Source organism: Nannobrachium achirus, assembly GCF_963921795.1.
Source record: "Nannobrachium achirus genome assembly, chromosome: 16".
NCBI classification, from domain to species: domain Eukaryota; kingdom Metazoa; phylum Chordata; class Actinopteri; order Myctophiformes; family Myctophidae; genus Nannobrachium; species Nannobrachium achirus.
Genome location: NC_137823.1, coordinates 44,682,823 through 44,696,506, shown reverse-complemented (window position 1 = coordinate 44,696,506; position 13,684 = coordinate 44,682,823). Strand labels below are relative to the sequence as shown.

The following is a 13,684-nucleotide window of genomic DNA, read 5'->3' as shown; positions in this document are numbered from 1 at the left end:
AAATGGATTGTATTGCATCTTTTGAAAAACGAACACCTCAACCAATGTTTGGGGGACGAAATAAGTACTTTTAAAGTACTTGGGCCGAAACTCTCCTTTAACTCATTTTTACATTCTCTGCGTTGCATTAACACTCAGGACTTTACGGGGTAGCCTGAAGTTTAGAGATATTGGCTCCAGTTGCTTCAATGACAATGCTCAGTGGCCAGAGTATACACTAAGTGCGGGTGTATCAGGCTCTCCAGTGTCTCGTAACTATATGAATATGACATTGTTGGAAAAAGTCCATGTGTGCTCAGCAAAATTCCAATTCAAACAAAATTGTAGTTGCAGAAAGTAGCCTCTTCGTATATGTGTTGATCTTAATCCTCCCATCTATTTATTTGAATGTAGGGCACTCATTTGTGTTTTTGGTTTGTTGCATTATCTGTCTCGTCGTTTCTTGTTAAATGTCTTTTGCCATCCAATTAGCCATATTCACACTGTGGCTATCTTGGATCACATGACCACATAGGGTGGCAAGCAGCCAATCAGAAGCTTCCATGGGCTGGTCTTGCCTTAACTAGCCTCGGAAACCCAGGCTTTTATTTTGCTGATAGGAAGAAAAATAAAAGCCTGGGGTAACCTGCTGCAATTTCTGGCATAGGAAGTGGGAGGCGGGCCATGGCACAGATCGTGAACCAATAGGATCCACCGGCAGTTTTCAGTCTGTGAATCCGCCCCCTCTAGACCAAAATCAGCCTGTGTAACCCCCCGGCTCCACCGAGCGCGTCGAGCGCCGCGTCAACGTTGGGAACGCTCCCGTTTTAATCAATGAAGGGAGCTCCACTGCCGACGGTAACGTCAACGTCGGACGCTCCGGTGCCGGCGTCCAAACTCAAAAATTGCCCCGGTTCATTTTTTGACGGCGTCCACAACGTCCAGTCATGTATAAATTATGATTAAATGTAATTGCATTGCATATTAAATGTATATACCGTACATGCCTTTCTGCTGTTGGATATCCATTCACTTCATTCACAAGGGTGACTAGATGTCCCAAAATTCCTCGCATATTTTTTTATGTAATTACAGTGGTCTTCCCACTTGATATAGGCTAATCACAAGTTCACAACAGGCAACAACTTTCTCAATTCTTCCTCCTAAAAACAGGCCAGCAGTGAGTGACTGAGTCTGAACACAGATTTTTAGGCTATACATTATCGTGGCTGCGCTGGACTGGTGTACCGAAAATAGCCAATCTACAAGCTCAGACACAGTCACAACAGCATGATGACAGATTCATGCACTCGACATGTTGTGAGCTTGTATATCTGCTATTTTTTTCCGGCACTTTACACAGCATAAATTATTATAATTAGGCATATATAACACTACAGTTGATAATGCGAATATCCTATGATCTTTGATTGAAATATCAACACATTCACGTTCAGTGGAGCCAGTCGGACGGCAACGTGTCTGCGTCAATGACGCCGTCAAGACGCAGAGCAACGCGACGCAGCCAGTGGAGCCCTGGGGTTAGGGAAGGCTATGCCTTAACCAATATGCTGTTTTGAGCTTCTGATTGGCTGCTTGCTACCCTATGTGGTCATGTGATCCAAGATGGCCATGGTGTGAATATGGTCAATATATATATATATGTATATACAGTATTTGTACTGAATTGTCTGACTTCCTGTTCCATGGTGGATTGACCTAGCATTGTCTCCTCACAGTGCACAGCCTGAAACCACTGCTGACTGTAAGCTTCACCTCTGGGGACATCAGCCTGATGAACAACTACGACGACCTCTCTCCCACCCTCGTACGCACATGTCTTAAAGGTAAGTGTGTAGACACACCTGTGCACCTCGGTGTGGGCACATGTGCAGTTGTGCATTCATGCATGTTCGCAGGCATATGTGCCTTTATTTGTCTATGTTTGTCTGTCTTGCGTACACATATCGTAAGGGTTTCATTGAAACACATCTATGTGTCTGTTTGGACGTCCTGCTGCTTTCTAGATGTGGTGGTCCAGTGGTGCTCTCAGGGGGACCTGCTGGCAGTGGCAGGGATGGAGAGGACCTTCCTCCCCCAAGACCCCTCCTGTCCTCCCCTAACCAGGAACGCCATTGTCAAGTTCTACAACATCCGCGGAGAACACATATATACACTGGACACACCGGCACAGGTGACCAGCTATACAAAATAACATAGCTTTCATCTCTTTTAGCCCAGTCAGAGTACACGAGGCATCCAATATCATGTAGCATACCCTCTCCAATGTGGTCCTCCAAGAAGGCTAAATCAAAGCGGTTGTTTACTAATGCCATCTGACTCATGTCTGGGTAACAATCTGCCAAGCAACTGCTCAATTACGTGCCATCAAAGCTTTAAACATCAAACCAAATAATTACCATAATGAGAATTAATAAGTTGCCCATTCTGGTCTCCTGATGCTGCTGATTTCTAAAGTATCTTATATTTATTTTTCTTCTTTAAAAAAAAGTAGTAGCAGTTATTTGCTTTTGTTTTTAGACATATTTTATTGGGCTACTACACTGTTTCTGTATGTACAGTATGTTTGTACTTCAGTCTTCAGAACAGATATGTTGAGAAGTACCAAGACGTACCAAGAAATGTTGTTGGCATGGCAATAAAGATCTTGATCTTTATACTGCGATAACCCCTTTTTACCCGGTGAAAACCTGTCATAATATATGGAATGAATATATCGTCACTGTCGGGCAGAAACCTTGCATCTCCAATTTTCAAATTGTTATGTTTCTTTTGTAAATTAAAGCCCTGCTTCACTATACAAGACTGTCGCACAAAACTAGTGAAAATAGCCGATCTACAAGCACACAACACCTCACGGCGGGAGGCGCTGTGTGCTTGTAGATCGGCTATTTTCACTATTTTTAAATCATTTTTTTAAATGATAAATACAAAACAAACGGTTTTGGACATGCAAGATTTCCACCCGACAGCAACGATGTATGAATTATTTTTCCTGGGTATCATTGTCGCCCTCCTGTCCCTGCAGCGCCCTATCACTACGCTGTGCTGGGGTCACCGGGACTCTCGTCTGTTCCTGGCGTGTGGCCCGGCGCTCTACGTGGTGCGCGTGGAGCACCGCGTGGCCAGCCTGCAGCTGCTGTGCCAGCAGGGCATCGCCACGGCACTGAAGGAGGAGAAAGATGTGGCCAAGCTCACCATGCCCTCCCGCCTCTGTTCCTACGTCACTGCTGCCTTTGTCCCCACCATCAAGGTAACATACAGGGACGTGCAGAGAATGACATTTTTAAAAGGGCCTTTTAGGCGCGTTGTGAGCTTGGAGGTCGGCTATTTTCGATGCTTGATTTTTACACGTTTCTTGATTTCAAAATAAGATGCTGCATTCTAGTTCAGGAGAGTTTGGACAGGGTAATTCTCTTGAATGCTGCCTTCAGGTATGGCATGGAAAGAGGGCGTTTGCATTTCTTTCACCATAGTAAAAACTGCATTCATGGTCTGGAGAGGGCACTTTTTACAGATGGATAAAAGGGCAGGGGCTCGAGCCCCCTTTGATGTCTACAGTATGTGTGCACGTGCCTGGTAACATAACATGGCTGGGAGTCCGATGAGCTCATAGCATGGGTGCATCACCACCTTGGCTAACAAAACTGATTAAAGATTGTTTTCTCTTTTTTTTTCTTTTTTTTCAACATGATGTCTTTGTAATGTGAGTCGTGAATGGGATTTATGGCTGCGAGTTCGCCTCGTGTTTCCAATATTAGCTTTACAAAGTTCCAGAGTACTGTAGGCGAGTGAAGTCATACAAGCCAAACTACAGAGCTCGAGTTCTTTGACTCCATACATATGATTATGAGGAAATATGACCAGATCATTTTCAAGTTCCTTTCAACCTAAGTTTTACTCTTATGTACCTGTACAAAAGACCTAACAATAAAGTACAACCTTGAACTTTGAACCTGGCGTCCCTATATTAGGCATGTAATTATAAGAAATGGTATTATTTAATTTTTCATTGATATCACAAATGTATGCTCTACAAGCTCACAACGTGTCCCATTGCAACACGTTGTGAGCTTGTACTGTAGTAGATTGGATATTTCGCTGTTCGTTAGCGGGATATAAATATAGCGGTGGTTAGCTTACTCTACTTGCATGCTTGGGCCAACTGCTGACTCCTGCACAATGCATTTCCACCTACGTTGGTTTTCTGTACATGAGTTGTGGGTGAGGTTTCTTTGTAGCACACTTACAATAGATCCATTCATGTACAAGTCCCTTTATAGGAATAAAGCAATCTAAATAATATGATCATAGCTTTAAGGAAAGTCTTCTAAATCCTGTTTTCTTCTGTTCTGCTACTGTCCTCTAGCCCCCCATCCCAGACCCCAACAACATGCGTGACTTTGTCAGCTACCCGACCGCTGGCAATGAGCGTCTGCACTGCACCATGAAGCGCACAGAGGACAACCCCGAGGTGGGGGGTCCCTGTTACACCCTCTACCTGGAGTACCTGGGTGGTCTGGTGCCCATTCTCAAGGGCCGACGAATCAGCAAACTGCGGCCTGAGTTTGTCATTATGGACCCCAAGACCGATGGGAAAGCAGGTGAGACTTTGCTCTAACTTTGATCTACGCAGGGTTACCAAAGTCATCGAAAAGCTGGAAGAGTCACAGAATTGAAGAGAGATGTAGTGATAGAATGACATTGCGTTGGACACAGTTGATGTGTGCTAGTGTTGTGACGTTCATGAACGATTTGTTTGAAGTGATTCGCTCTTTTGTGTTTGGGTCGTTCCTTTTCCTCCTTGTGCGGAAAGCCTGGTGATGCGAGGTTCAGTGGCGAAAGGCCACTCACTGACAGTGCGTCACTCGGTGCCGTGCTGCGGGCTTGTACATGTGCTATTTAAACCTTTTTTTTTCTTGAAAGTGTGAGAACTACTGATTTAGAAGGCATTTGTAGAATCGGCCTCAGGTCTCATTGAGGTAAATGATGGAATTGCTGTTATGTCACGGAATTTGATCAACAAGCACTAACCAAAAGGAATCCTGCATGTAAATGTCATGTATTTTTTGAAGTGTCTATTATGTTATTTACTTGCCATGCCCATTTAGTTGGACAATGTTATTAGATTTAATGCTAATAAAATCCATGAGAATCTCCCTGCCCACTGACATACTCGGTGTTTAATGGTGCCCTCATTGTGAGCTGTTACTCCCCCGTTTGACTGACTTTCATTTAGCTGAGTGTCCTTGATGCAATAAACATATTCTGTTCTATTTGGTAATTGCAATAGGATTGTAATGTAATCATAGATAGTAATCAACATGATATATTATTTTTGTTCTACAGATTGTCTATTTCATTCCCTAGTATTCAAGCAGTTGAATGTATTCACCCCAGATAATAATTGTCTGCTCCAGTACTTTTCCAGCTGTCTGAGTTTGGGATGAAGTTTCTTGTGCTGGCATTGAGAGAGTGAGTGTGTTTTAGTCACATAGGGCAGGCCGGTCCATGTTAATTAAAATCTGCTTAATGGGGGGCTCTGATTGCCCCTGGGTTCCTCATAAATCAACCCACTCCCTCCCCACACAGTGATAAATGAAGCCAGCCATGAAATGTATGCAGCCCATTCACACGTTAATGCCCATCAAATGAATTAGCTTGACCTCGGAGTGGAGTAACAGTGGTTCACAGAATCCATATGAATGAGAAACAGAGGAAAAAGGTTACTCCTAAAAGGTAGTATGGATCAGATAGTTAGTATAGTATGAAATGAGGAAAATGCTGCACAGTACCTTATACCTCCCTGAGATGTATTGTTTACACCTTTGGTTTCAAGGGTGAATTGTGCCCCCTGCAGGTTGTTGATGTAGCTGGAAATCTGTTGATAACAAAACCCATATTGTACATTGAGACATAAAAACGTTCCACATTAAAATCAAAACAACTGTTATTTAAATCTCTTGGGTGGCTCTGCAACCAAATAAACCGTTTTGTGATGGTGTATTATAAGCCTAGGCTTCTACCCAGTTTAGGACCATTTCATTTCAATGTTCATTTGCCAGAGGGCCAAACCTATTTGTCTGTGAAAATCTAGAGAGATAACACCAGTGTTTGTGTTGGTTTGCGTCACAGTAATCCAGGGCAGTGGTCAAATTTCAGGTTTAAGGGTGTGGTGGCACCCAGCACCAGGTAGCACCTCAGGGTTTAGCTATTGTACACAAATGTAACAAAGAGAGCTGAGCACAGGGGAGACAAGGCAACAGACCAGAGAAGAATGATGTCTGTTTGTAACAGTAGATTAAACACTCTTTGTAATGTTAAAACCTTTATGTCAATTTTGAAAATTAGAATGGGTTGTTTTATCAAGCTATTCAATGCTTCACTATTAATATTGACTATTATAATGATAAACTGAGGTTCAGGGTTTCTCAAATGGGGTACTCCAAATCAAAAGGGAAATCACACCCAGTGTGAAATGAGCGGTGCTTTTTATGAGTTCATTTCAGTAGCACAGCTAAAAAAGCGCTGCTAAAAAATAGGTTAATGAACAATTTAGCGGTGCTTTGTCTATTGGCAGTGATGTTGTTTTGGTTCTTTATGCTGTGTGCAATAACATACTTCTACATTCTTACATCTAAGGTTCAATATTTATCTGCCTTCCTTACATAGAGAGTGTAAATGGTGTCCTTATTGCATGAATTGTAATCAATATCGATAATGGGTTGTTTTCTCAGTCCACCACCACCTTTTACTGTCATATATACTTAACTCTCAAAATCCTCCTCCTTCCTGTTTTCTCCCTTCAGATGAGGTGTATGGCAACAGTCTGATATCCTCAATGATTGACAGCTGTAACTGCTCAGACTCCAGTGACATTGAACTGAGTGATGACTGGGTGGGAAAGAAATCTCCCAAGATATCCAGAGGCAGCAAATCCCCCAAGCTGCCCAGGTAAACCTGCACCATGTCTGTCTGTTTAGCAGACATAGTTACCTCTCTTCTGTTAACCACTTTAGTACTATTTTTAAAAATAGGAAAAATAGCCAACCTTCAAGCAAAATCTTCTCGACAATTCAAAAGAAAATATTGGAAAAGATTTGAAAGTTTAAGACATGCCCAAAATAGCAATGCCACATTATAATTGGTTAACAGTCAGCTACGACACATTACCTAAATATACAAGGAAATCACTGACATATTTGACAACTTTATACTTAAAAGAAAGAACATTGAGAGTGGAAATAGCCGATCTACAATCTCACAACAGTTGTGAGCTTGTAGATCTGCTATTTCAACTGTTTTTGAAAATGTATGAATATTTTAGACGATTAGACGATTATGTAATAATTGTGACAGGCCTAGCTGTAACAAGTGAACTTGGAGTACTTGTTTCTCTCTGATCACATTTAAACATTTTCAAATTCAGCATAAATCAACTAGAATCGTAAAAACACGTTGATTCAAGTCAGTTAAGGATTTTTTTAGTTGTTTTTCATCCTTCATTAGGTATCTGCAGAGGTTATATTTTTGATTAATGTTTTACAGAGAATCAAGCTATGCATTATCTTTCACCTGTTTGTCTCTTAAGAGCTATGGGGCTGATTGTATGGGGAAAAAAGGCATTATCCTTAAATTTATAATAATTGTGCATGTTTCATTATACTTTTGCATTGATTCTATATTTGTATTGATTGTGTTTATTGTATTGATACTTGCTCTAAAAAAAAAAAAAAAAAAGAGAACTTTTTAGTGTATTGTAATTGTAATTTGTTGAGCTAACCCAACTAATACTGAAATATTCACTTTCATGCTTTTGTCTATCTTAAACCAACTCTTTGCATGAATTACAGCCTATATTCTATTCAGTGGAATGTCCTACACTAATGTAATGTTTGCTTTTGCTTCACTGCATGCCTAAACCTTTTTTTCTCCCGTTTGCTACCTTCTCTGTAGAGACTTAGTCTGTCCCTTTACCAACAGGATCAACATTGATCCCAGAAAGTCCCCCAAACTGTCCCGAGCCACACAGGAAATCTCCAGGTCACCACGGCTGCCCATGCGGAAGCCGTCTATTGGATCACCTAGTCTCACACGGAGGGAGTTCCCCTTAGATGACATCACTCAGGTAAAGGTCCTGTTGTGTCAACTTGTGGAAGCTGGTCAACGTTTATGACCAGCTTCCACTGTGTATTTAGAAAATGAATTTATTATGCTGAATTGTATTGCCTTAAGAATAATAATTAAGTTTGTTCTTTCTTCTGTTGTAGCATAATTACCTTGCTCAGGTTACATCCAATATTTGGGGAACAAAATTCAAGATTGTGGGGCTTGCGACATTTTTGCCAACAAATCTCGGTGCAGGTAATGATTCAAAAGCTTTCTTTACTCTGTGAATTTGAATGACATTTATACACATACCAGTCTTAGATGGAAAAATCTAATTACCGGTACATTCCTTTAATTCTGTTTTTGTTGCTCTTGACCCTTCCTTACTTCCAAGTTATCTACAAGACAAGCCTCCTCCATCTACAGCCCAGACAAATGACCATCTACCTGCCAGAGGTGCGTAAGATCTCCATGGACTACATCAACCTACCTGTGTTCAGCCCCAATGTCTTCAGTGAGGACGAGGACGATCTGCCTGTCACTGGTCCCTCTGGCGTTGCTGATGACAACCCGCCGTGCACTGTCAACATCCCCATTGCTCCCATCCACAGCCCCGCCCAGGCCATGTCCCCCACCCAAAGCATTGGTCTGGTCCAGTCGCTACTCGCCAATCAGAATGTTCAGCTGGATGTCTTGTCAAATCCCCCAGCTGCCACACCTGCTGGTGCTGCTGCCAGCGGGTCAGAACAAAGTCAGGACACCGTCTTGACGGCACAGTACACAGTTCCCAACAGGTACTCTAGCCCTGGGCAGGTCATCTTTGGGGGGCTGGATATGAGTCGCCTGATGGTGGGCCCTCCAACCGCTCATCACCCACAGCAGCAACATCCAACGCAACAAACAAGTCACCATCAACAGCAGCTCCAACACCATCAACAGCAAATGCAGCACCACCAGCAACAGCTTCAGCAACAACAGCACCAGCTGCAACAGCAGCAGATGCTGCAGCAGCAGCAGTTGCAGCAGCAGCAGCTTCAGCAGCAGCACATTCAACAGCAGATCCACCACATGCAGCAGCAGCATCAACATCAACTTCAGCACCAACATCATCTGCAGCAGCAGATACAGCAACAGCAGCTGCAACAGCAGCAACATCAACAAATTCAACACCAACTGCAACAGCAACAGCACCAACAAATCCTTCAGCAGCAAGCGCAGCAGCAAGCACAGCAGCAAGCGCAGGCGCAGCAGCAGGCACAGCAGCAGGCACAGCAGCAACATCATCAAATGCAACATCAGCACCACCATCAACTTCAGCAGCAGCAACTCCAGATCCAAATCCCTGTTCCCTCTATGTCATCAGGCCAGCCTTCAGGTGCAGCCATGCACCAGCTTCAACCAGGGACACTGCAGATCCAAATCCCTCACCCTGATTTGGTGGTCGAGAGAGCGGCGGGAGGCGATCACGAGCACCTGCTGAAAATCAAGCCCACGCGTCCAGCTCCTCAGCTGGCTGAAGGAGACACTGTGGTGTTCAGTGCCCCTCTGGAGCTTAGCAAGATGAACCCCCCGCCTCCCTACCCCGGGACAGTGGCGGCTGCTGTAGCTGCAGCAGCGGCCATTGCCTCAGGGTCTGCCTCAGTCTCGGTGTCTGCAGCCTCCGCTGTTGCGTCTGTAACAGCGGGGGGCGGCAATGGCACTCCTCCACCAGCTGACCTGTGTATAAAGAAAGCAGAGTTTCCTCTGTATCCTGCAGGGCAGCAGTCGGCACAGTACCCGACGCCGCTGGGTTATGAGCGGATAACCACCTTCGACAGCAGCGGCAACGTGGAGGAAGTATGCCGTCCTCGGACGCGCCTTGTGTGCAATCAGAACATCTACGCGCTCCAGGGTCCTGGCAGCTCTGCCACACTCCGGGTCACCTCCTCTTCGTCGTCTTCTCCGTCAGCAGACGGAAAGAAGATCCAGCTGCCCTATGCCTCTGCAACTCTCAACAGACTCACTGTGCCCCGCTACTCCATACCCAGTGGAGACCCGCCCCCGTACCCAGACCCAGCAAATCAGAACAATGCCACTGGCAGGAACCCTGGACAGAGGCTTGACAGCAATCTGATTCACGCCACTCTCAGGAGGAACAGCCGAGAGGCTGCTCTTAAGGTCTCCCAGATGCTGGACCCAGGTCCCAGACCCCTGCCACCCAAGGCCAAAAACAGTACTGCACTAGCAGCCTCGTATCAACAGAGGGTGCCAACAGCCCTGTACACGTGCAGTCAGTGTAGTAGTGGGTCCAGTATTGGGAGTACTGCCCCAGGCAGCACTAACGGCATAGCAGGGGGGACCATCATCAGGCAGGATTTCCCACCAGGGAATGGAGCACCACACAGCACTGTGATCGTTCACTCCAACAGTGCTTCTCCTCTGGCCTCCCAATCCTCGTACAACCTGCTGAGTGCCCTTGATGGAGGTGGTAGTGGCGGGGGAGGTGGTGGAGGAGGCAACAGAGACCGGGCAGAGTATGTGAACTCTGCGTTTACTGAGGACGAGACACTGAATCAGTCGTTGAGGCATCTGGCTCTGGGGGGCACTGATGTGTCCGGGCTGATTGTCAAACGCCCCCCTCCCTATCAGTGGGACCCGGCAGCCACAGAGGAGGTGTGGGTTCCTCAGGAACGGACAGCAACTCTGACTCCCTCTGGTCCCTCGGGACCTCACAAACCACCTCCACTCATCCTCGGCCCGGCTCAGCACTTGGATGTGTCCAGGCTTCCGTTTGTCCTCTCTCCAAAGTCCCCTACCAGCCCTAGCGCTGCATCATTCCAAGCTGCAGCAGCAGCCGCAGGCTACCAAATCTCTCTACAGTACCCTCCTAGCACTGCCTATTCTGGTCCACAGATGCAGCCCGTTCCAGGATCCCCACGACCCTGCTCCTCCCCCAAGGAGATGGTGGCACCAGTACCCTTCTCACAGCAGGAGGCAACTCTGGTCCTGCCACCTGGTTATTCTGCAAACCTGGCAAACCTAACCTGCTGCCCTCTCCCGCCCATGTATCCGGGAGGAAGCTCCTGTGCTGGACTCTCTATCCCACCAATCGCCTTGCACACTCCCTGGGGCACCTATAACTCGTGCCCGCCCATGCCCAGCCCTGCGGTGCCACTGCCTCCCAAAGCCTCCCACATGGCAGTGGACAAAAACACTTTGTCGCCCCCGCCAGCTCCTCCTCCACCTCCTCCCCCTCCTCCACCACCAGCAGAGCTGCAGGGAAACAGCGGCTCACCAGAGGCCATGGCGGATGCCGGGGAGGGGTTTCAAGAGGTACTGTCCCTCACAGAGAGCCCTGTGCCACAGCGCTCTGATAAATTTGTCAAAAAGAACCGGAAACGGGCGGATGGCCGGGCAGAGGAGGCAAATGTGCCGCCCCTGGCAGAGGGAGGCAAGTCCAAGAAGGAGGGCAGGGCTCTGGGTGACTTCAACTCGCTCATATCCAGCCCACGGCTGGGAGGCAGGGACAAGAAGAAACTGAAGGGACAGAAAGAGCAGCAGATGAAGGCCAAGAAGCTGAGCAAGGCCCCGGCCACCAGCGAGTTCCAGGACAGCTCAGAGAGTGAACCGGAGCTCTTCATCAGCGGGGACGAGCTGCTCAATCAGTGTCAGAGTGGCAAGAAGGGCTGGAAGAACAAGAGGAGCCTTCGTGCTGCCAGCGAACTGGATGAAATCAAGTGTCGCAAGGCCAACGAGAAAGAGGACCGCGGGCTGGGCAGCCAGGGCTTTGTCTATATCATGGCCAACAAGCAGCCACTGTGGAACGAGGCTACGCAGGTGTACCAGCTGGACTTTGGCGGGCGTGTCACGCAAGAGTCGGCCAAGAACTTCCAGATTGAACTGGATGGAAGACAGGTAAGTCCTTACTGTTATTTTCATGTTTTGTCCTCCACAGGGGAAATATTATCAGAAGACGTTTAATTACCGCTTAAATTTGTCTGAAAATACTGTAACTTTGTTTTTTTATTTTATTGTTTTGATGATTCATAGGTGATGCAGTTTGGCAGGATTGATGGCAACGCCTACATTCTGGACTTCCAGTATCCCTTCTCTGCTGTGCAAGCCTTTGCAGTGGCTTTGGCCAATGTCACTCAACGCCTAAAATAAGATGTCGCACTCACCCTCACCCGGAATTATCTGGGATCGGAACGCAATCAGCTGAAGTGACACAGTTGTTTCATTTGAAGTTGCATAACTTTAATTTCGGAACAGTAACTGAAGTCAGCCCTGGTCTGCATAAACAGAAAGATTCAATCACTCTGCACTACGCAACGCTGCCACTAGAGTTGGTGCAATAAGCAGGCTGCAGTTGCTAAGTATGTTCCTAGATTTGCTCTTGTTTGGCAGTCAGCAGTGCCCCGCGAAGTCTGCTGGGCCAAAGAGCTGAGTTTTCAGTCACTGACATGCAAATAAAAGCTGCTTTAGCTAGAAGAAGAAGCTATTGGACGTGATAACATGGTGGTTAGATTTCCTCAACAGAGCGGTGCTGCAAGAGAAATGGTCTCTGTGCAGTTTAAAAAAGGAGCAGCAACAGTAATACTTGAAAATCCCACTCTTTGGAGATTGAAGATGTTTCTATTTTTTCTGCACAGGTACTACTGGGCACTGAAATCCATTGCTGTACAAAACTTCAGTGAAACAGTTACCACTTTTAGTAGACTGCTTTTGCTTTTAGGAGTTTCTTAAAGGTCAATCTTTGTGGAGGGTTGAGTTTTCTTTTTTTTTTCTTTTTTGCGCTCCGATTAATTTTGCGACGCTCCAACTGTTTCTTGGCTGGAATTGAAGCTTAAATATATTAATTGTTTAGGAGCACTATTAGAAACTAGAAATACTGTTCCTTCGAAACAGTGTGGGCTCGGTTCCAACCCAACAAATAGGATACTTTAAGGTACTGTAAGGTACAGTACCTTACAGTATTGTACTGTACCTTACTATACTGTACTGCACCTTACTGTACTGTACTGTACTGTAACTTACTGTACTTTACTGTACTCTACTGTACTGTACTTTACTGTATTCTACTGTAACTTACTGTACTTTACTGTACTCTACTGTACCTTACTGTACTGTACTCTACTGTACCTTACTGTACTGTACTGTACCTTACTGTACTATACTATACTGTACTCTACTGTACCGTACTGTACCTTACTGTACTGTACTCTACTGTACCTTACTATACTGTACTTTACTGTACTCTACTGTACTTTACTGTACTCCACTGTACCTTACTGTACTTTATTCTACTTTACTGTACTTTATTGTACTTTACTGTACTCTACTGTACCTTACTGTACTGTATTGTACTTTACTGTACCTTACTGTACTGTACTCTACTGTACCTTTCTGTACTGTACCTTTCTGTACCTTACTGTACTTTACTGTACTCTACTGAACCTTACTGTACTTTTACTGTACTCTACTGAACCTTACTGTACTGTACATATTATGTGTTCTAGATCTACATTTTTGATTCTGTGTTTGGGAACCAGCAACTGTCAAATGGACTCCAACTGTAGTGGAGTATATTGAGTGC

At 45.5% G+C, this 13,684-nt stretch overlaps 1 protein-coding gene across 5 annotated transcripts in view; it reads left to right on the top strand.

The window, feature by feature from the left end:
- tulp4a (TUB like protein 4a) overlaps nucleotides 1-13,013 on the top strand; it is a 46,439-nt gene extending 33,426 nt beyond the window's left edge. For 3 of the 5 annotated variants that reach the window (XM_080745114.1, XM_080745112.1, XM_080745113.1), the window contains 9 exons: nucleotides 1,719-1,826; nucleotides 2,007-2,173; nucleotides 3,029-3,253; nucleotides 4,370-4,604; nucleotides 6,810-6,954; nucleotides 7,957-8,128; nucleotides 8,271-8,364; nucleotides 8,504-12,003; nucleotides 12,139-13,013. In XM_080745114.1, the coding sequence (XP_080601240.1) occupies nucleotides 1,719-1,826; nucleotides 2,007-2,173; nucleotides 3,029-3,253; nucleotides 4,370-4,604; nucleotides 6,810-6,954; nucleotides 7,957-8,128; nucleotides 8,271-8,364; nucleotides 8,504-12,003; nucleotides 12,139-12,255 (4,763 nt within the window). In that variant the 3' untranslated portion in view covers nucleotides 12,256-13,013. The remainder of the gene's footprint in view (nucleotides 1-1,718; nucleotides 1,827-2,006; nucleotides 2,174-3,028; nucleotides 3,254-4,369; nucleotides 4,605-6,809; nucleotides 6,955-7,956; nucleotides 8,129-8,270; nucleotides 8,365-8,503; nucleotides 12,004-12,138) is intronic. The other 2 variants (XM_080745116.1, XM_080745115.1) reach the window with 1 other exon arrangement.
- Nucleotides 13,014-13,684: the final 671 nt, after the last annotated feature.